Below are 23,026 nucleotides of genomic sequence, written 5' to 3'. Positions count from 1 at the left end.
CCACGGATCCTGTATTACATCTCCATAACAAATGTTAAGTCCTGGCCAGTAAAACTGTGAACTTTGCTGTTCCGCTCTCCCAGGTGACACGTGCTGGATGTCAGACCCAAGCCTGTGACCCGACTTGGCAACAGAATGCTTTCAACCAGCAGTTACTTGCTTCTAACTGCTGTCAATGCCTTTAAGGACTGAAAGTAAAAAATAACTTGAGGACTCTCAGTTGAAATTTGGAAACAAAGTCGGTTGCATCGTCTAGGAATCAACCTTTATTTTTCTAGCTGAAGATAAAAATTGTAAAATGAATTTTTCATATATGAGGTGTTTTATTTCCTGGAAAATCTCGTCTTCAGAAACGTTTCCCTTTCATGTCTTGCACAAGCCATTGTTTTTTAAACTTAAACAAGATTTAAGTTTTCATTTTGAAAACACTGAAACAAAGTGTTTTGACGCTACTGAAATTCACCTTGCACCCTCTTTGGAGAGCAGGGTCAGACCCTGGATTTGAAGAAGCCGAGCATAATAGTAAATACTCTCCTTGGAATACTAGACTCCTTAAGTTTCCAGAAGAATGTAGTTGTCCATGTAGGTCAGCAAGGGAAACATATCTATCAGTACAAGTGACAAGACTGATTTTGACTTGTTTCATCTTCAGATTTTGTTGTTTTCCTTTAGGAAGAAGAGGTGGGTTGGGCTCTTTGGAGTAGAGGGAGTTTTGGACCTTCTGTCTAGTGGGAGTCTGAGCGTGCTCGGGTAAAGGGGGTCAGTAGCAGAGTGTGCTGGGGACGTGGGAGACTGTAGCTAATGCAGAGATCGTAGACTGCAGTGAGAAAACACAGAACAGCTGGTGAGCCCTTAGGAGGGATCAAAATAAGTATTTTCTAAAATCCAGACGACTGGATAAGGTTTGCTGTGGTTTGGGAAATCACTGACCTGGCTAAATTTGAGGCCTCATCTTCACAGGGGGGAGCTGGTGTAATTTTACTCTGCTTTACAAATTGCTTTGAGCTTTTTCTATTTACAAAGTCGATTGTTGTAGCTGTTACTTGTATAAAACCTGGTTTTGGAGGGGTTTAAAGCCCTTGGCTTTGGGAAGTTTACAGTTAAAAATGCTTTGGGCCACTACACCTCTGTTCTGGCTCCATGGGCTTATTAGGTAAAACCAATCTGCAGAAAGCTGGTCCCTGTGTCTTCTCTCAGCAGATGTTCTTTGAGCCCTAGTAAACTAGCCCTGACATGAGTAATGTACAGGCAAAACTTCCCAGGAGGTCTGATACGACTTCAAAGCTAAGAAGAGTTAAAGGACAGTGAAGGACTCGGTGGAAAAAGGAGTGCGGTTTAAATGAAGAGAGGCAATTTATGTACTCCTAAAAAGCTTTTCAAACTACTTACTACAGTCAAAGATCACAATTCCTGCTTCCTCTTTTAGTGCTGGACAAAAGTTACCCACACAAATAATTTAATTTCTATGTAACAAGGTAACCTCAACATTTTATTTTGATGCTCTTTATATATAATTACAAACTGTGGGGTTTTTTTGTTTATTTGGTTTTTTTTAAGAGAGCTAAATGACACGAGAATGAAATTAAAACAGAATGAGACATTTCGGGTAGAGCTAGATTATTAAGTTTGACAGCTGTATCAAAACACTGAGAACCTGAAAAAAAGAAAAAAATGTGTTTCTATGAGCCCATCCTAGTTTAGGAGTAAGTCTCTTTTGGAGATATTCTCTAACGTTATCTGTTCTATAAGTAGAAGGAGTTGCCTGGGCTGCTGCTTTCTCCCTGCTTTGCGATCCTGCAAATACAACTTCAAAGTCCGGATCTTGACATTTGAAAGACACATTTTGTATTCGATACCTGGTATATAATTTCTTCAGTGTAAAACATCTGCTACCTGTGACTTTTCTAATTCTGCAATATTCTTTGCACACTTTTCCCACAAAAATAAAATGGCAATTTATTCTCCACAGTAAAGTTTATGGAACGTTTATAAAGTTGTAGAATATAGGCTTTTAAACAAATCATTTTCCTAAGCATATATTTTATGAAGGTTGCATTACTAAAAAGCAGTGAGGGAGGATAGCGATGTATTATAAGGATAATTCATGCATGCTCTACCATAATTCACTTTGGGGGAAGTTTTAAATCAGCAGGACTCTTCTAGGTTTTTTGGTCATAATTTCAAATTGTGTAAAAAAAAAAAAAAAAAAAAAAAAAAAAAAAAGGAAAAAAAAAAGGAAAAAAAAAATGTGTGTATATATATTGTTATTTTCAGTTTTACAGAGTTTTTGGATCCATTCCAGCGGGTTATCCAGCCAGAAGAGATCTGGCTGTATAAAAATCCTTTGGTGCAATCAGACAACATACCTACACGTCTTATGTTTGTAAGTACTAAAGGTTTGTTGGTCATTTGACGGCTGTAAACAAAGTACACTTACATTTGATGAGCAGTAGGAAAACTTTCAGGAGTATAGAATGTTCCTTTTATTCTAATGACAATTGTTTTCCGAACCAGGGATGTCCAAAATGGCAAAACGTAGGAAATCATGGGGAGTTTCTAAAAAGCAGCATTACCTGGTGACGGAATTTATCAATGTTGATTTTACAGTTTAAGATTTAAGCTAGTGTTAATGTAGAGGGTTGCTAGAGAAATGATTAGAGAAGCTTTTTAATTAGCTGGCGGGGTGACCTAATGAAACCTTGCCATGCTCTTATTAGGTTAAGTGCTTAAATTTTTAAATCCTGTTTGCTTTAGGCTTGTTACACACTGAGATATTTGCCTCCAAATATTTTTTTTTTTTCCCCTCATGTAGACAAAAATCTTTGTTTATCTTCTGCCAACAAGCATACTAAATATATCCTAGAGCTGCTCTGCTGTCACCGTTCTTCTGGCTCTTCCCAGTACAGCTCACGTTGACACGCAGACTGGCTGTCAGATTTTGATGGTTTGTTGGGTTGTCAAAACTGCATGGTTTTGATAACTTTCACTACTTAACAATTGTAATAATCTACATATATAACTATAAGAATGGAGCATGATAGACTGCTACAGAAATGATAAGAAATTATGGGTATAGTTCAGGCTATTAAAACAAGCAGGTCAGTCCTTGCAAAAGCTTCCTCAGTCAAAGTGGAGATTCTGCAGGAGTGGGCATGGCAGATGAGGTCGAACCCTGGTACCCTTGTGTCAAAGCAACTTTTCCTGCGTCTTCCGTGAAGCCAGGATTTTAACTTTTCCAGATTAAGACTTGAATTCAGAGTAAGTGCAAATCAGCTATGTCATTTGTCTTCAGTGTTCGTTTTTGGTGTTTTTTTTAAAGGCTCAGGCCTTTGGTTGTGGAAACTTTTTAATTAAGTAAGGAACAACTTGAAGACGCTTCCTATCTGTAAGGTGACAATATATCCCAGCCTTCTAAGACAGAGGCTGAAGGCTTGGTTTTAAATTCAATAATGTATTGTTTGTATTACATTAAGAAGCTCTATTAAGTACTTTTTCAGCCTGGATGAGTGAAAATATATGATTTTCCTGAAATGGAAGACAGCTGTGTAAAAACAAAATAACCCACAAACCCAAACATTAAACTGTTGTGCTAAGAAAGACCCTGAGTTTAATTCTTCCAGTTTTCCTTATGCTGAGCATTACCTTGCTACATGCTTTATCTGATCTGTGTTTATTACAGAAGAGTTCCAGGACCACTAGTGAATCATTGTATGGGGCTTTGCTGCAGCGGTGAAACTACTTCTGAAACCGTTTGGGATAATCATTAGTCCTTCCTCTGTTGTCTAAGGCAGTACCCGCTGGGAAGCACAATTCGGGGATGTGCGTAGTGCATTTCCCTGTTAACCGCTTCCCACAGAGCCGGCTTTTGGTGTACTTCATGGCAGGTGGAACTTCAGGCAGCTCCGAGTCAGTGACGTTTGTATCATCTGTGTTCTCTTCTTGGCTCAGACCATTGACAACTCAGTAACTCCGTGAACAGCTTCTTAAATTAAGAAACAGATAATTTCTAAATGCTTTTTTCTTATTTCATTTATTAAAAAGAAGAAAAATCCAACTCTAGCATTGATCACAAGCTTTCATAATATATAAAAGAATTTCTTGCCCGCTAGTGTCATATGCTCTAACTGATACATATGGCTACGGCTGACCAGAAAGCGATCTCTGAGACTTTATGAACTGCTGGATTATTTTATATACTGAGAGCTTTGAATTCAAGAGAAATGTTGTGAATACTCCAAATCGAGATCCAAATTAGACAAAGCTGACCTCTGCGTGGACAGCAAGCAGGCCACAAGGACGAGAAAGGCCTGAGCCTCCTTGTGTCTCTATCAGTAGATATTCCTCATCTTGCAAAGTGTAAGGTACTGTCAACTTCTTTTGAAGGCATGGAAATATGTGGGAGTCCCTATATCTTTAGTACATCTCTGGCTTGCCAGGATGAATAATGGATGAGAGAGATTTTGTCCATGTTTCACAAAAGCAAGGCAATGTTGGAATATTTCACTGCTGGAAAAGAAAACATCACCGAGATGCATCAGAGGAGAATATTGCTCATTAGGCTGTTGCAAAATCTGTTCTGGATATGAGCCATACAGAATCTTTTTGCAAAATAAAGAAAAAGCAGCCTTTGGCGAGCCAAACTTTCTTTATGTGTGCATTTTGCTGCAGAATAAAAAACACCTTCCAGTTAATGCTTTTGTGTAAGGAACAGCAATGTACTGCAAACACGAATAGTGCTTCATGTCTCTCAAAAATCCATATGCTTGCAGAATATGAGGAAATCTGCAGTTTTACCAGATTTCTAAAGATTGATTGTGAAGTGGCATGGAACAAGCTGACACTTGAATTCTATTCTTTATTGATATTTTCTGCTGTTCTGCTTGTTCAAAAGGTTTCTGACTCCATCAAACCATCACTATAAGCCTGTCAGCCTGGCTGTATTTCTACATGTTCTTCAACAATGGAATGCAGATACCGTTCTGCTTTTCTGGTGGCAATCCTTACTTTTTACAATGAAACTAATAATTTTAGGTTTTGCTTTAACCATTTTTATTTTTTTTTTTTTAATTTCACTCTCCGTCTCTGAAAACAGAAATTAAACTATTGCTGAGGATAGATAACGTTTCTGGAGCAGGAGCATGGCACTGGCATCCTAACTGGAATCTCACCCACTGTAGACAGGGGGGAGTTTTAAGTGGGAATGGTGCATCTTTTTGCACAAAACCTGGTGCCTGCCTTTCTAAAAGTAAAAAAGGGGAGCAGATTCCAGACTGTGTTTTTAATCTGCATGACTCACTGAGTTAGATAATATTTTGCAAATGCAGGTGAGGGGAATCTGGTCCAACATGCGCTACTGAAATAACACATACAGTGCATTTTCATGTTGTTTCCTACTCGGGTATTCTAAAAGCATAAAACGGGGACTGGCATTAATCTGTATTATAAAAAGAAGACAGTCACACTTTTTTTGTCACGACATGTCTGTCCCGTCTCTGGGGTTTTTTTGTTGGTGTTTTTTTTTTTTTTTGTTTCAGTGGAGCTGATTAAGAAATAAGGCACTGTTCAGTCTCAGTAAAGGTATCATGATCTTTAATAAGCGCTGGCACCCCTTGTGCCATATACAGCTTAATTTTCACCCTGTTTAAAAAAAAAAAAAAAAAAAAAACAAACAAACAAAACAAAAAACCGAAAACCAGTCATTTTCACTTTTCTTCAAGAGAATAAATACTTTTGAAAAACGCTGATTTGTTTTTGAAGGCACGTGGTTGTGGAGAGCTTTGTAGATTCCAGGAAGGAATTGGTTACCGTAGACCGGAACCAGCAAGAAGCATAAGTGGACTCCCTTGCCTACAAGTTGACTTTTACCTCTACAATTGAAGGTCTGAGACAGAAAGGGTGATGGAAGGACCAGTTGGGATAAAATCATATTTTCCATGGCAAGTTACTAATGATAAACTCCCTGGTATTGGGCTTGGGAGAAACTGATATGTCTCTGTGGAGAAAGACAAGTCTGGGAGGACGGACTGCAGTCACAGATTCACAGAATGGCAGGGGTTGGAAGGCACCTCTGGAGATCATCCAGTCCCACCCCCTGCCAGAGCAGGGTCACCCAGAGCAGGTGGCACAGGAACGCGTCCAGGCGGGTTTGGAATGTCTCCAGAGACGGAGACTCCCCCACCTCTCTGGGCAGCCTGTGCCAGGGCTCTGCCACCCTCACAGGAAAGAAGTTCCTCCTCATGTTTAGATGGAACTTCCTATGCTCAAGTTTGTGCCCCTTACCTCTTGTCCTGTCCCTGGGCACCGCTGAAAAGAGCCTGGCCCCATCCTCCTGACACCCACCCTTTCAGTATTTATAAGTGTTGGTAAGATCCCCCCTCAGCCGTCTTTTTTCCAGACGGAAAAGACCCAAATCCCTCAGGCTTTCTTCGTAAGAGAGGTGTTGCAGTCCCCTCATCATCTCCGTAGCCCTGTGCAGTAAGTAGGATGCTAGTGGGATAACTGACACATTTACGGTGAATCATCAGCCGTAGTCCAAATAGCTCTATGATAATGGAGATGCTGTTTGTGTAAATCAAGAGTGTGTGTTCAGGTGCAGATGACGTTTCAGGTTGCTTGTGGGAGGAATCCTGTCCTACAAGCGCTGACCATAAAAGAATATGGTCCTGCGTAACCAGTGACAAAATTGTAGATGTTGTTTTTTCTGGTTTTGAACAAAATCAAGCAGTGGGCTCCACAGCCAAACGCTTGTAAATGAAGGAATCATAAAGACATGTTCTTCTCAATGACTTCAAGAATGACAGTTAAAAAGAAAACAAAAAGTAAAATAAAGAGCGTTTTAAACTGTCAGGCAGTCAGTGCTGGAGGCTGTTACGATGAATGGGGTCTTACTGAGAGCGCAGCCTGGATGGGCTGCCTTCCGAACCATGCTCAGGGTGGAAAAAATCTATGGGATCTGTCTGGATCAGTGCATGAATTCTGTGGAATTTATAGACTGTTGCCTTTTCATTTATGAAGTTGACATTTTAAATGCAACTCCAGGCAATTACAAATCAATTATAACCCACAGTTGTATTACCATTTCAATGTATTCGTTGCCTTGTAGTTGCAAAGACAAATCATCCCACTTTGCTTAAGGTCAGGAGTTTGATAAAGATCATTCAGCCTTCCAGTTTAAATGGAGCTAACTGGAACTAATTATTAATCAGTTGGGCTGAAAAGGAATTGATGCTCTCACGCATGGTATTTGTTATCTCTTACAGGCAATTTCGTTCCTCACGCCACTAGCAGTCATTTTTGTGGTGAAAATAATCCGGCGAACAGACAAGACCGAAATTAAAGAGGCTTTCTTAGGTAACGTATGTCATACTTCAGGATGGAAAATGTGTGATAGCTCTCAGAGATGGATTCCAATTGCAGTCTAAGCCTTGAAGAAAACCCGTCTCCATTCAGCCTATTGCAGTGGTTTTCAGGGCGGTTAGAGTTGCGAGCCATCTCATAAAAGCCTTTGTTTTTATGTATGTTTCTAAATGTACAAATTCTGTGCCTTAATTCCACAATCTAGCTAGCAAGGGCCAGAATTCGATCAACAAAGACAAGGCCATCTGAGAGACTGTTCAGATGTATATTTTTCTGTCACAGCCAGTCTATTTTTTACTTCTTATTTATACTTGCAGCTATTCTCAATTAAGGGTTTGACTGGAAAGTCCTGTGAGACTCGGCTGCTTAGTGTAGGAAATTACTCCTCTCATTGTTTTCTCTGACCTTCGCCTGGAGTTCACTCTTCCCCATTGCAAAATCTGTGCTCGGGGCTCAGCTTTTCTGATAACAATCTGATGTTGCATTTTAAACTGCCGGTGGAGTTAGATGTGCACTTAATTCCGGGCTGTGGACAGCTGTGGCCGTGCCATGGGTGAGGTCTAATTACAGTTGTAGGCAGCAACTTGGAGCAGGGGAGCAGATAGACAATGGGGATGGTAAGTCTTAAACTGTTCCAGCTAATTCTGGCTGCGCCTATCTTTTGAAATCTTTCAGTGATATATGCCCAGATCCTTTTTACATAGATATTGCCAGAGACCAGAACTGACTGAAGCACTTTGACTGGCAGAGGATGCTTCGAAGCACTAAGAACTGCAAATGTTTTTGTTGGCAGTATGGTTGAAATATGCCTAATTCTGAAATTCTGTTTTACTGGCTAATTTACACCTTAATTTATTGGCTCTTAGATTATAAGGTCAAACCAATACTGAGCCTCACCTCAGCTAGATTGGATAAACGCATCTGCCTTTGAAATTTTTTTTTAGCAAGGCTGGGTTCCTATAGCTTGTTCTCCAGTTGCTCGAACACAAGTGTGAAAAGATCCTAGTTTTGTTTTGGCTGCCGCCAGTCATTTGTAGTAAGTTCTGAAATGTCTTGTAGTGATATTTTACTGACACACCCATTCAGTAGAAATACCTCTTGATTCATAAAATGCATACAGTCACAGTTCCGAGTGACGCTTTCTCGTATGTTCATAATGAATGATAGCAAGTGCCCTAAAAGGTGAATTTCTTTAGGAATCGCACGTAGAATAGATCAAAGGATGGGAAAATGTTATGCCCCTCATATAACAATTAATATAACGAAGGTGATTCAGTGCATCTAGGGTGAGGAGTAGTTAGCTTCCTAATGTAGGTGCCCTTAATCCCTACCCTGGAAGTGCCTCCATCTCTCTACTGACTAGATTATATGACTTTTGGTCGGCAGTATGAGGGAACAAAATGAAAGCAAATGCAATTTGTTTATTAGCTTACGTTCACACTGTTATTATTTGGTATTTGGATTGCCGTTGTAAGGAATATGCAACTGTGAAAGCCTGGTTCAGTCAGGCATGCAATGAGCAATCACGACAAAGCTCAACGAACAGAGTGAAGTTTACCACATGGCTCGGAAAGCAGATATCTCTGCATTTCCCATTCGTTAAAAAGGAGAATGTAGTGCTGTGACATTGCTGGTCACAGGCATTTGACACTGTGGAAAATTTCAGTTCACCGTGCAATCGCCATAAATAACTGAGAGAAAACAATTGAGAAGATTTGGGATTGAGTGGTCACAGTGAAGATGGCTATTGAAAGTGGAAGACTTTTTTGAACAATATCAGTGTCTCTAGGATTGACTTGTTCCTTTATTTTTGTTGGCAGCTATTGCTATAGTCTGAGAAAACCCTTGTTTTTGCTTTGATGGAGGACCTCCATTTATTTTTTTTTTAACTTAAAGAAAAATAGATCCTATAACACACACATTTTTATGATCTATAATATCCTCAGGCAAAGATTTTATGGAGACATGATGAGTGCTGCTGAAGTGCAGCATGTGGGGCAGCAGTCCAATGAGCAAATAGCTCGTGTAGCTGTCATAATCAAAAGTTGTATTACTGTACCTGTTCTGCTGGAAGTCAGAGATTTGCCTGATAGTTTTTTTTTTTTTTTTCTGATGGAAAATAAAATTCAGTGGCTCTTGTGTTGTAACAGGGAGCTACGGTGTGGACTGCAACATTAAATGAGTTTTAATCTAAAAGGAGAGTATGCACTGGATCTGCGTGCCACGCAAATCAAGGCAGAGATCTCCACAGGCTTTAGATGAGGTTCTTCGGAAAGTCTAGGGGCTCGGCATGCAACTACAAATAAAAAAGATGATTCAGTCATACCGAGCATGACAGTCCCTGTTTATTACTGCAATATTATTAGGAAAATTGGTTAATCCGCGGAGCAAGTGTAAGGGGAAAGTGTCAAGATTTTTAGTCAAAACATCCACATCCTTTTGAAAGAAAAAATGAAAAAATCATCTGATTCTAGTTTCAGCCAAAAGGCAGTTCTTTAGTCTGAGAGTGGACTGTTTAATTGTGTCATACATAGACGTACATATACAAAGACACACACACATATGTGCCTGTATATACCTATCTTAGGTATAGGTCTATACAAGAATTCTCCTTGACCCAAAGAGTGTAAGATTTTCATCTAGTAAATTGCAAAACTGATAAACACAGGACTTGACCCATCTGATGATTTACGCCTGTGCAAATGGCATCATAGGAAAACTGGCTTTGCCTAAGGAAATAAGATTTCTCAAGAGTAGAAGCAGAAGAAAGCAAGTAATGTGATTATTATGATGCTCTGGGGTCTGTCCTTAGTCTGGGTAAGAAGAAAAACAGTAGGCTGCAAAGATCATTCATTTTTCAGTCCAGTAAAGGTTTCAGTCTCTAAAACAAATGCTGTAATGCTGCAATTTATAGCTTGGTATTTAGGTTATTATTGTTCTGTTTGTTCATTCTGTTTTGTAGCTGTTTCCTTGGCTCTAGCTCTGAATGGCGTCTGCACAAATACTATTAAATTAATAGTGGGAAGGTAAGTCTTGTCATGTTATAAATGATAGCTTTAACTGGTAAGAGAAATGAAGACAGATTGCCAAATGCAATACAACTTAATAAAAAGATAGCTGCTGCTGCAAAGCACGTTGAATTGGAACGGGCCCTTGGGAAGCTGTCCTTTCCCCGGTGCAGGTGCTGTACAACTTCATTATGTGACATCCAGCTGTGGTAAGAATCCGTGTTTTGTTATTTGTTTGACCGGTTGGTGGATCCAGACAAACGCGGAGTTTGAAAGGGAAGGTGTGAGCTGAAATCAGTTCATTAAATTGGCAGCACAGAAGAGTCGCAGCATGTGGGAGTTTAGGTGCCAGTGCCACTAGTCTGATTAAATAGGAATCAGTTGAGTCTCGGTATAACCCAGTGCCTGCGTTTTGTGTGAAGCGTATTTCTGAATGTGGTATTTCCAGGTAACGCCATGGCAGAACAAACCTTGGAGCTAAGCAATAGGTGGAGTCGTAGGTAGGCTGTTTATTAGGGGAGCATAAATTTGAATGAAGGGCTCAGAAAAATACAAACAAACAAAACTCTCCGGAAAATAATTTTTTAAAGTATTTTTTTGGCTCTTCATCAAACATTTTCATAGAATGGTTCAGGTTGGAAGGGAACTTAAAGATCATCGAGTTCCAACACCCTGCTTTGGGCAGGGACACCTGCCGCTAGAATAATTTTGAATTATTTTGAATAATTCTGAGAATTTTGAATAATTTTAGCTGAAAAAAAATATTTGACTTGAATTCATACACTATTTAATAGAGACCAATGATCTGGTTTTTGTTCGACGTAACCTGTTTTGAGGAAGCTGTATTTGTGCTTGGTTTCTGATGAAACCCTCTCTGCTAAACTACTGATGCCCTGACAATAATGGTACTTGGCACTTTTATTTTAAGAGTGCCTTTGAAATATAATTAAGAATGTCTGCACCATCTTCTTCGGGCAGACGTGAGCTCATCTCGCCTGCATGCCAAGCCAACTAGTTGCTCTGTCAGCTTGTCTCTGAACCTGTGGTCGTTCGCCTTGCTTCTTTACGTGGTTTATTAGCTCAGGATCAGTATGACACCAGTCAAGCCTACGCGCTATTATTCAGCTCAGAGCAGGGTGGAAAGAAATTTGGAGGTTTGCTCAGTGCAGTTAGCGAGTCAGCATCAAGGCTGGCGTTAGAATTTGGTGGTTGTTTTGGTGCCAGTCCTGTAGCCTCAGCTGTAGTCCTGTTCTCAGCAAGGTTCTCAGCAAAACTTGTGCAACTGTCTGGGGTTGCTCCGCTACTTTGCTCTGTCCCTGGAAGTGCTGTGCAAGGTGGGTTGCTGTAGGCAAGAGTAGCCCTACATGTTCCTTTTCAGAGACAACTTCCATGCTGCGCTCGAAACTTCCCTGAGAGAGCCTGCCTGCAAAAAAAAGTGACCTTGAATTGGTTATTCAAGAAAAATGAAGCATTTCAGTTGCTGTGTTAAGGCAGGAGGGAATGAACTCTGTATATAATAAGCAGTAAATGTAATAATCACTTTGAGGTTTATTTGTTACTACAGCTTTTGTATTTTTAATATCCATGGTGTTTTTTGTAGACCGCGTCCCGATTTCTTTTACCGCTGCTTTCCAGATGGAGTAATGAACTCTGAAATGCACTGCACAGGTGATCCAGATCTGGTGTCTGAAGGCAGAAAAAGCTTTCCGAGTATCCACTCTTCCTGTAAGTTCATTTAAATGCAGTGCCTCTTCTGTAAAAAGCTGTCTTATCTATGTTTTGGAATTGCTCTTTTTTTTGTTAGATCATCAACGTGATTTTTGCTGGAGGGTCTTGTGCTGCTGTCTTAGGTCACCACTGACAGAAGTTTCCTTCTGGAAATAAAGTTGTGAGCCTGCGACCCTTCCTTATCTTGGGAACCACCTGGCTAGGCTCCTAGCTAATGCTGTATCCTGACAGACATTTAGGTGGCTTTATGAAAACTTGTATGTCTGATTTAATTAGTTGTATTAACGCAAATGTTTACAGCAGTTCCTTTTACTGTCTTGAGGACCTCCTTTCTAGCATGTTTTATGTCAGGTTTCTAATAAAACTTCCTTTCATCTGTAAAATAACTTGATTACTGTGAGCTTTTTTCGTTTGGTTTTGTGTTTGTGTATTTTTTGTTGCCTTGTGCTTTTCTGTTTCTGAGAACTGCCAGTTGAGTACCAGTAAGTCATATATCTCTGGAATTTGTTTTTCGGATCTTCTTTTAAAGTAATAATTTCAGAGTGTCTTATTGTGCAGAATTATATATTGCAAACAAGTTGGGTAATGAGACGAATGAAATCCTGAGCTGCTTTTGCTCCCTTTTTCATGTTTGAGTCCCAGAAGCAGATAGGGAGTAGGAGATGTTTGCGGGTATGTTGTAAAATTTATAGTTCTAAACAATAAACCAACTTAGCTGCCTCAAATTTTGTTTATAAACTTTGATTACATTAAAGAGACAATAGCACAATATTATCGTATGCCGTTTAGAACAAATGACATTTCTTGCTATTTGCGGTCTATCTTCAGATGTGGTTGTCACACTTAATTGCAATCCTCTTGGTTAAGTATTTCGTCAGTGCATAACACAGGGTTAAAATAAGTACGTGTATGCGCTGATGCACTAGAATTTACAGGTTAGCCCCCAGCAAGTGTTATAGTTGGTCACTGTCCTTTATTAAAATGCAGCGGTTTCCTCCAGGGCTGCAAAGTGGGAGTTGTAGAAGACACCCGATGTGGTTTTGTTTTTACACAGAGTAGAAACGCTCTACGTGTAGCGTGCTCTACTTAGCCCTGGCACGCATCCTAGTTCTCTTACCGAGGCTGCTTGTCACGCAGCAAAGTGCTTTGTCCCCGTGCCAGTGGGGCAGCCGTAGAACGCATACTGGGGCTTTACTTTTGACTGGTATCGGTTTTATAAGCACCGAGTTCCATTACTGCAGCTCACACAGAACTCAGGTGGAGCAGAACGATGGCCCGGTGTATTTAGATCAAAGTTACGAGAACAGCTTTCTGCTTTACTGACGGATGCGGCTGAGTTGACTATATTTCCCACTACAAAGCCTTTTATTGCAATGTGGTAAGAATGAAAAGATATATATGCAGTTATTTTTATCTGTTGGTAAGTGTATGCTGGAGTGAGGCAATTCTGCAGCTGCTTGAAGCACTGAGCTGTTTGAAGCCTGATGTTGTAATATCCAAGTCTCTGACAAGACCATGTGTTTTGAAGCCTTAAAATCCATACGTATTTTAGTCCCATAATGGAGAAGGAAACCATTTTAATTTGGTAATCTTAAAATGCTAACCTCTGCTCCTTCAGCGTAGCAAAATTATTTAGGTAACCAGGATTGTCAGTATTATTTTATCAATAATAGAATAGAAGCATAGAATCATAGAATGTGTTGGGTTGGAAGGGACCTTTAAAGCTCACCTAGTCCAACCCCCCTGCAGTCAGCAGGGACTTCTTCAGCTAGATCTATAAACCAGAATAGTTTATAGTTGAGATAATAAATTTAGTTTCTTGCTGTTACTACATCCCCCATTAGACTGAAGAGTGAAAAGCAAAAAATATGATGGGAAACACAACATGGTACTGCCTTCCTGGACCTAGGAAGCAATGAGGATGTTGAAGACATAATAATTCACGTTCAGAAATTTTGCTGTAGTTTTACATTTTCAGTATTTTGTGTAATGTATGAACTGTACCTCCTCTACCTCCCACTCCTTGTGAAAAATTATTCTCTCGTCTTAGTTTTAAAAACTGTCCTTCCTGGTAGGTAATTGCAGGTAATTTTCCTTCCATATAGTCAGTCCAGGATTTTTTCTTGGCTCCTTTCTCTCTTCCTTCAGCATAAGAGTGCTGCTAGGTAAAACGAAGGAGTTCTGTTCTTCAGATTTCTGTCATGCTTTCTCTGCTTGTTGTGGAATTTGTGAGGCAGCACCAGAAAAAAGTTTTTTGTTTCTGTTACTGTTTGTGTTTTTTTTTTTTTTTCTGTTCTCATGGCTGCAGAAACGTGAGTGGGGAGGATAAGAGTTGACATAAACTATGGTACCTCTCTTGGAATGATAGTTACAAGTAGCCCGCTACAGTTTGGCATTTTCTACTTCACTTGAGCACATGAAGAAAATAAATCAGAAGTAAAAGCTGCCAGGGAGCTCATAGAGAGAGGTTAGAAGCTTCAGTCAAGAGCCATTTTCAGCTTCAAAACAGTATTTCTTAGAGCATTCCTTGGACAGGCTGTCAATCAAAAGCTTCGTTATACCAGGATCTAAAACCTCGTCCATGCAAAATGAGGCCTTTAACAAGAAGGTCTGTGGTGCTGTGAATGTTGTGCTCTAAGAATGTCGAGCAGGGATGTATAACAAGAGTGACAGTACTGACACCTCCAGATGGCCTGACCTGACCTTGCGTACTCAATAAAAATGTTGTGAACTACCTGTCTTCCACTTTGAGAGTCAACTTGTGCCCTGAAGGAGACCGTGTAATCCTTATTAGAGCACAGATGATTTTCTTGGCTGAAGTTACCATGTCTTTCATCTCCCTGTGCCAAGGAGTGCATGTGATACAAATAAGAAAAAATTACGGAGCACAAACTGTTTTGTAAAGGCAAAGAGTGACTTGCAAATAGAGGCAAACTGTACCTGCCTGAAAAAACAGAGGCATTTTGTACCAAATCAGAGGAGGAGGTTGACCCACATGAAGACAGTGGTGGTGTTACTACCTTCTGTGAACGAGGAGCAGAACTCTACCTGCAGAGGCTGCTGGAAATGAACTTTGAGTTGGCATACTCATTCAAGGCTGCTGTCTTCCAGCTCTGTCTTTTGTTGCCCTTTTCTGGAAAGACAGGAAAGAAAGGAGGAGTTAGGTAACTCCTTCTCTGGATAACTTTTTATAACAGCAGCTTGAGTTTAGAATCTACACGAGCACAACCTAGCATTCAATGACTCCATTGAGATTCACCCAGTAGTGCACGTTCTACTAGATCAAAGGAGACCTTCTGGGCTGTTTGGAGTGTATTTTATCTCTTCCAGTTGAACTACTAGTCTATCTTTTTTGAGGGAACCAACATTTGGGAGTAGGGACCCAGTAGTAGATTCCTGCCTGGGTCCAGTAGCTCGGAGGTGTTCCTGAGTCCCAGGTTTATATGTAGCTCCTTTTCCCATGTTTAGTATTTACATGCCTCTGTAATCCATTGACTATTTTAGGTGATTTAAAGCTACTGCCTGTGAAAATAAAATGCTTCTCTATGTCCGTAGCTCATTGAAAGAACTGTGCAACTAAAGGAGCAAATTCTCTTTTCGCTTTATGGTCCTGGTAAGGTCACAAATATAAACTAGTTCTATCAAGTATTGTGTTTTGAGTTGGTTTCCCCCCCCCCCCCCCCCTGTTTTGAACACTAGAGCTCTGTTAAGCTCTTGAACCCTTAATATGCAAACCGTGTTCAGAGTTTGCATATGAAGTTTGGGAATATCTGCTATCCTCTATCTGTTTTTGGGATATTTGTCCTGGAAGCCACGTATGCCAAAATCTTAGAGAATTCAGTTGGAAAACAGACTTTGTCTTTCAGATCCACACATAGATTCACAGACGCTGAAGATGGAGAAGCCTTCTTGTGTCACTTACAGTACATCGGTTCATTGCTATATACAGATGATGCCTGACAAATTAAAAAAGTTCTTTTCTTACATTAATTTTAAGTATCTTTCATAGCAGGGTTTTCCTGCAGCTTAAAATTAGGCTGGCTATTATACGGTTTGTGAGTTCACTCTAGGATAAATACCTCTCTCTGATCTAATCTTGAGCCACCTAATTGGACATTTCTTTTCTGAGCTTGGTGCCTCATTTCAGATTGCTCTGAATTCATCATGTCAGTATGATTCTCCTCTATTAAGCTACGTTTTAATACTACAATTTAGTGTGTGTTCCAATAATTTCCTGCATAATTTGTTTGGGTTTTTTTGCTGTCATGTTCACTTCATTTTCTGTACTTAGGTATATCATTGGTAGCACACTTGCGTGTTTTTCTCATCAAGTACACTAATAAGGAGTTCGGGAGATAATTCTTTGGGAATTTGTGGAACTATCCGGGTGTTGAAAACATTAGAAAGCATCTGATCATTTCTGAAAGAATTATGTGGTAGAACTCGATACGATGATGGGGAGGAGGGAGGGACGCGTGTTGTGCTGGAATGAGCAGCAGTAGGTGGGAAGTTACTGTCTCCCTTGATTCTTACACTACTGGTGGGGACTGGTGCAAAGAGAGGTGGCCACCAGCTAATGTAAGGACCAAGATGGTGCTTTAGGACCGTCAGAGTATCACTGACATTCTCTTTTAAAGCCTGTTTAGATGTTTCCTGGCAAGTGATAGCGATCATCAGTGCGTGTTGTAATTGTTTATGCTGTAAGTTGCCTGTGGAAGAGTAAGCTTAGATGTGGGGTTCCTGTCGGATAGTATCACTTGTGGAACGTGCTATGAAGAACAAGTGTTTGAAGACAAATAGATGCCCTATAAAACAGATGCTATCATAATATGTGCTCTAGTCTTCTGAAACTGCAGTAAGGCCACGCTATAATGCAAAGCAAGGAAATTAATTTCAGGATTTCTGGACATTTTAGAAGTGGAGCAAATGAACTGAAGCAGATTTCTGTTTCCTCGGTCTGAAATCTTTGAAAGGCCGGCCTTAGTATCCGATAGAGTTTTACTTTTTCTGATTTATTTTACAAAAGGGACTGCCAGTTACAAGGAATTTAATTACTACTGCCAAAGAAATAGTTTTATGTAAGATTCTTTGAAGGATCTTTGTGGAAAAAGCTACAGTTTTGCAGTGAACAGGAGGAGTCTTTGACCAAGAATGAACACCTATCTACTTTAATGGATATTGTTAGACTAATTTTATGCTAACTGATAATTGATTTAAAACACCATTTACCAGGACCGCAGGTAAATTTCTGCAGGTGGAGAAGGAATTGAGAATACCCTGTGTGTATGTTGATGGAAGACTAGTAGGCGATTTAGGGAATGAAGAGGCGGAAACTGAGGGATACTACAAAAGACAGGAAAAACAGCTATCTGGGAAAGCATGTTTCAGAAGCATAAATTTATAGAAATACAAGTCTTGGTGCAATTTCTGTCTGAAATTAAGTTCCCTAAGCTTTTAGCTTTGAAGATTTTGGCTTAAAATATGAATCCAGATCATCTTCCCAAGTTGATGATACCAAGTTTTGGGTATGGAGAGAGGGAGAAAGGTCTGACCTGTGGCATTTTAACTGAGTCTGACCCAGAATTCGTCTGTATAAGTGAGGATAGGCCTCCAACAGCAAGCAAAACAGTGCTGTGAAAGTATTATGTGTTTACGTTAATATAGCTTAATGAGTGAGTCTTGACCTGTTGCCAAAACTGGGTCCTGATTAGATCTGACCTCGAATGTTTGCTTATATTCATATGTTACTTACCAGAGTAAGTAACCAGTAAGTAGATAAATAAAGTAAAGGAACTAGAGACCACCGAGCTGGCAGTCAAATATCGCTGTACTGCATCCAGCCACAGATCAGTCTTGTGTTCCTGGGTCTGGTCATGAACATTGTGAACTGTGATTGCAGAGAGGGCTGAGGGCAGCGTGCCATAGTGATCTCAGGGTGGCGGGTCTTAACCTGCCTTCTCTTTCACGTTTGTTGACTGTTTATTGGGTAGTCGTAAGAAAATATATATTTTCTTAATATCAAACTGCTAAGGAAATGTCCAGAACTATATCCCGTACAAAGAGTGTCCCCAGGGACCTATTTCATATCTCAGCTGAACAAGCAATAGACCATTCTGATGTAAATACAACTTGGCAACAGCAGCAAACCCCATAGTTTCGTATTCTGATTTAGTTTCTAGGTAAATTATTTCTGAATAGATTATCTCCTAAAGCTTTCTTATAAAAAAGTAGCATCTCTGCAATACAGACTTGCTTTAAATGTTTAGTAATATAGGTTGTTTAGGTTACAAAAAAACCAAAAAGGTAAAAATTCCTAGACAGCCAGATATTTTATATGCTGACATGACTGTATTAATGAAGTCCTTGTACAAGCAAATGTGGGTAAATAATAGCAACACATTTTATTTAGAAACACCAAAAATCCTGTGTGAATAATGCCAAATTCTTGACCTTGTTTGCTTTCTTAGAGGAAGTGATTAATTCATCATGATATAACTCCCTTTAGGCTCTTACTCTACTGAAAACACTTACAAGCAGATCGCAGTTCCCAGAGTTTTGGCCTCAGCTTTATTTAGTGACTATTTTTAAATGTGTTATTTCTGAATTGGTCAGAACTATTTAAGCTATGTTCTTTCAGCTAAGGGAATGCCGATGTAGATTTGAGGGAGTTGCATGAAACTGTTTCTGATACCTTTGTGCTGATGGAAAGAAGAATGGCTTGGTGAGAGTTGCATTTAACCTCCTTGGAGCCTGTACCACTTAGTGTCGGTAGTCAGTGGCAGATCGAGCCCGTGATTGTCATAGATACCCACATACGCAGCTTGAAATTGGATGTATCTGCTATGAATAAATGAATAATCTCACGCTAGTCTGGTTTGTATCAGCTTGTAGTTTGATTCACAGAAGTGTTAGGCTTGAAGGTACCTCTGGAAATCAAGTCCCAGCCCGCTGCTCAAAGTGGGGTCAGGGAGAGTGGGTTCCTCAGGACCGGTTGAGTTTCGCAAGTCTTTAAATGTGGAGGTTCCACAACCTTTCTCGCTTTCTCACCCGTTCCAGTGCTTGACCACCCTCACAGTGAACGGTGGGGTTGAGGTTGGACTAGATGACATTTAAAGGTCCCTTCCAACCCAACGCGTTCTATGAGTCTATGATAAAATGTTGTTTGTTATCTTTAAATGCAATTTCCTGTACTTCAGTTTGTGCCCATTGCCTCTTCTCCTCCTACTGGGTAAAAGAGGAGTCTGGCTTTACTCCCCCCGGTAAAGGGGGCACTTTGCACTTCCCTATGTTGAACTTCAGGAGGTTCATGTCAGCTGTTGATCTCAGATAGAAAGATCCCAATTGCTGCTAGTGGATTTCACAGCAACTGACTTAAAAAAAAAAAAAAAAAAAAAAAAAACTTGATAAAAATGAAAGTCAATTGAATAAGCCAGTAGCTGCAGAGATAATTAAACTTACAATTGCAATTAAAAAAAAATAACTTTTTCTTCATAAAAGTGCTATACTAACAGCAACATAAATAAAATAATTATGTGATTTTATTTTTGTAGCTGCAATTTAGTTACTTAAATTTGTTTGAAAAGTTGACTTTTGGTTAAATTGTGCCATTGATTTATTATTTTCTTTTTTTAATAGAAATCTTTATTGATTCCAGAGGCTCCTTTTTGCAAGGAAAAATCAAGGTTTGAAGAAGTTATTTTGTGGTAACAACTCGATTTGTACAGCCTCCAGAGTGAGTGTTAACATGGCTGAAACAGAGTTGTAGTGATTGCTGTTGAATACAGCGGAAGAAATCGGAGAATTTCATTAGAAATCTGAAATGAAGTACGTGATCAGAGTATTTGGTTGTGGGGACAACAACAGCGACTGTTACGTCACGTGTTTTTTAATTACCTCCTTTACGAATGAAGGTGTCTCGATATGTTTGAGAGAATAACGGCCTTTTAGAAGTGAAGAAAATTATTTTCTCCACCTTTCAAGCTATAGCATACGCTGACCTCGCAGTTTTCAAAGACAAGATTGCAAATAGTATGCAAATACTCAACTTTTATGTATTGGTTGACCCTGTTTTATAAGGAATTCTTGTTTTTAAAAGAAGCGGTTCCTTTCACTGTGTATTTTTAATAACTTGCACTTTTTATGCAAATAAGACCTAGGTAGCAATATGTCACTATTAATGTAACTAACATTAGCACTGGCCAGATTTGCAAGGTGGTAACTGGTTGTAACATCATAAAGAATTGATTTTTTCACAGTTTCATTATTCAGGATGAGCCTTTGCAGGTGTAAATGGATCGCAAATTAAGATAAACATCCATTTCCGACACAGGGCATAGTCTTGCTCTGATCAAAATCAATGGCAGAACTGAATTGCCTGGAGAATTTTAATCTACTAATAGACATCATTACTACATCAAAGAAGTAATCAGCAAACAGGGTTAATGGGAGCAGTGACCAAGAAACGAGGATCTTAATACCTGCTGTGCACTTTAATATGGCTTTAAGAAAAAATTGCCAGTGGAGCATGTTATTCATAGTATATGTTAAAAGTAGGATATGCACACTATATCCTGCATAGGATATGAGGTCCTCTGTGCTTATATTTGGAGAAAGAAGAGTGTCTCTAAGAAAGGAAGTACAAACAGAAATAGGAAAAAAGTAATTGGCTACCCTTTCCTGCTGGCATAGTAAATGAGATTACATCTTCAGACCGGTCCTGAGTAGTGATTTCCTACTTTAAGTAGACAGATTCCGTTATGAATGACAGCAGTAATTGCTCAATCTGTTGTAACAAGCTTAAGAATATATAGGAAAAATTCTTCTACAGAGATGCCCCAGCGCTGTCTTTGAATAAGGAGAGAAGAATCCCAGCTGACTTTTTTCACCGCATTACTTTTTCTTCCTTTCTTGGCAAGGTCAGCCCCTGCGTCCTGCAAATATTAGCAATGTGAATACCTTTCCCTCCGGCACTGACGTATTTCCCAGACGCGGAGTTCTTGTATTAGCTTCTGGGGATTGTAAGGCTCCTAAAGAGCAGAACGAAAGGGACTATACTGGAAAGGTAATGTAATTTGCATTTGGTGGTTGTCATTGAGCGTAGGTGGCAGGAGGGAAAATGACCATGTGCATCACCAGCCTCATCCCTTACAGAGCGTCCCCTCTGGTCCAGGACTGGCGTCACGCACAGCTGTAGAGGCAGAACTCAGGAGAGAGTTCCCTTACCCAGAACAGAGACGGTGAACGCTGAATGTCTGTGCTCCCCCCTTTTCCAGGAAGAATTTCCACAAGCTGTCAAGATTTTGAGTATAAACTGGCTCAGGTGCCAATTTATCAAGCAGCTATAATTCGTATTATCGGGTTAAAAAGGTAGCTGTTTACCCGCCTATTTTCTTTATGAAAAGATATAGCTATGCAAGTATGCTATTCATCTTTGTCAATGCTTACCACTTAATGCTGACCCGTCTGATAATATACCAAACTTGAGGTGAAAGGGCATGTCCTTATCTCTCCATCAGTGTCTCTGCAAACAGCAGGCCTGCTTCCAAGCCGCGTAAGAGGTCTTTGCTTCCCACTAGCACCCAGCCTTTTTCATTAAAATGGCTAAAAGAACGGAAGCATGAGGTGTTACATCTCTCTGCCGTCTAGCAAAATTCAGCAGACCTTCTTGAAGAAAAGCTGAAAGTAATGTGATTCTTCATGGTAACGTATTTTTTTGGTGATACCAAGGACTGCATGAAAAATCCGAAATGGTACCAGATGAGCGTGTTGCTTTCTTGATGTTGGGGCTATGGTTTGCTGACTTGCAGTCCACTGTAATTTGTGATTCGCATAGGATGCTGAAGAGGGGCATGGGGAGGCTTTTTATTTATTTTGCTTTTCCTAATCTGGAGACCACATCATGCAGGGAACTCAAGAGTAGAGCGAGACTTCAGAGGGGAGTAGCATGGAATCATCCTGGGTCATTAATGAGGAATAGAATGAATGACTCTGTAAGTCAGTGTGGCTCTTCCTCAAGTGCTGGAGAGCTGAAGTTAAAAAGTGAGCTGGAAGTATGAGTAAGGTTCTGAGTTTAGCTCCAGTAAGACAGTTTTCCCAGCAGCTGTTGCTGTTTCTTGATTATTATGGCCATTCAGTTTGCTTTCATCTGTGCAGAGGAGAAGCTTAATTACCTTTTTGTCTAATTCTCCCTTTTCTCTTGCTTAACTTTAACTTTTCAGGTAGCATTCGCAACATAAGATTATATGCTTGGTTTAACAGCCTGCAGAAGACTTCATTGTGATATTGTGGACTTTAGCTGTATGTAAAGCTAAGACCATTGTTCTTCAGACTGGTCTTTTCAGTTAAAAGGGCTTTGAGTTACACTAGAGATCTAAAGATCAATTTTCATCTGTGAACTGCGATGACAGCTCTTCTCTGGAGCAAAACGGGTCAGAAAGCTCAAGCCTAATTTGAAAACGGATGGCTATCAACTCGGCTCAGACAGAGGAGGCTGGCACAGCAATTTCTGACCATCTTGAAGAAAGAAGTCTTCGCTGGCAGATATTGAGATTCCTTGATTTGGCCATTGCAGCGTAGCCCTGACATCACGCTCTGAAAACCATTTGGTATGGTTTTGTGTAGCGTTTCTCTGTGAGAACAAACCAAATGTAGAGATGTTTCTAAAACAGTTGTGTTTTTAGATCTTCCTTGGTAATATATCCTTCAGTGTGGAGTTTTCTTTAAGGTAGATAAGCTCAACAGTGGGCTGTTTCAGGCAGCACTTGGAAGGTAAGAGAAGCTTAGCTACTGCCCTGGATATGAGGAGCGGATAAATAGACCAAGCGAAACCACGGCTTGGTTGCACGATCATTGTATTCGCTGCGTAAATGTTTTCCTTTCCTCAGTTCTAATTTAATTTCAGGTCGAACCCTGGTCTTATGAAGGATATCCCTTCA

The 23,026-nt window shown here is 40.0% G+C and overlaps 1 protein-coding gene across 2 annotated transcripts in view; it reads left to right on the top strand.

Moving 5' to 3' along the window:
- The window catches only part of PLPP4 (phospholipid phosphatase 4), a 63,670-nt gene that overhangs the window by 18,987 nt on the left and 21,657 nt on the right, over window positions 1–23,026 (top strand). Inside the window, exons 2-5 of one of the 2 annotated variants that reach the window (XM_063339384.1) lie at window positions 2,275–2,383; window positions 7,260–7,350; window positions 10,319–10,382; window positions 11,965–12,089. In XM_063339384.1, coding sequence (XP_063195454.1) covers window positions 2,275–2,383; window positions 7,260–7,350; window positions 10,319–10,382; window positions 11,965–12,089 — 389 coding nt within the window. The remainder of the gene's footprint in view (window positions 1–2,274; window positions 2,384–7,259; window positions 7,351–10,318; window positions 10,383–11,964; window positions 12,090–23,026) is intronic. The other variant, XM_063339385.1, reaches the window with a different exon arrangement.

This window comes from Chroicocephalus ridibundus, chromosome 6 (genome assembly GCF_963924245.1).
Source record: "Chroicocephalus ridibundus chromosome 6, bChrRid1.1, whole genome shotgun sequence".
Lineage (NCBI taxonomy): Eukaryota > Metazoa > Chordata > Aves > Charadriiformes > Laridae > Chroicocephalus > Chroicocephalus ridibundus.
Note: the sequence above shows the minus strand (reverse complement) of the source record. Positions and strands in the feature narration are given on the sequence as shown.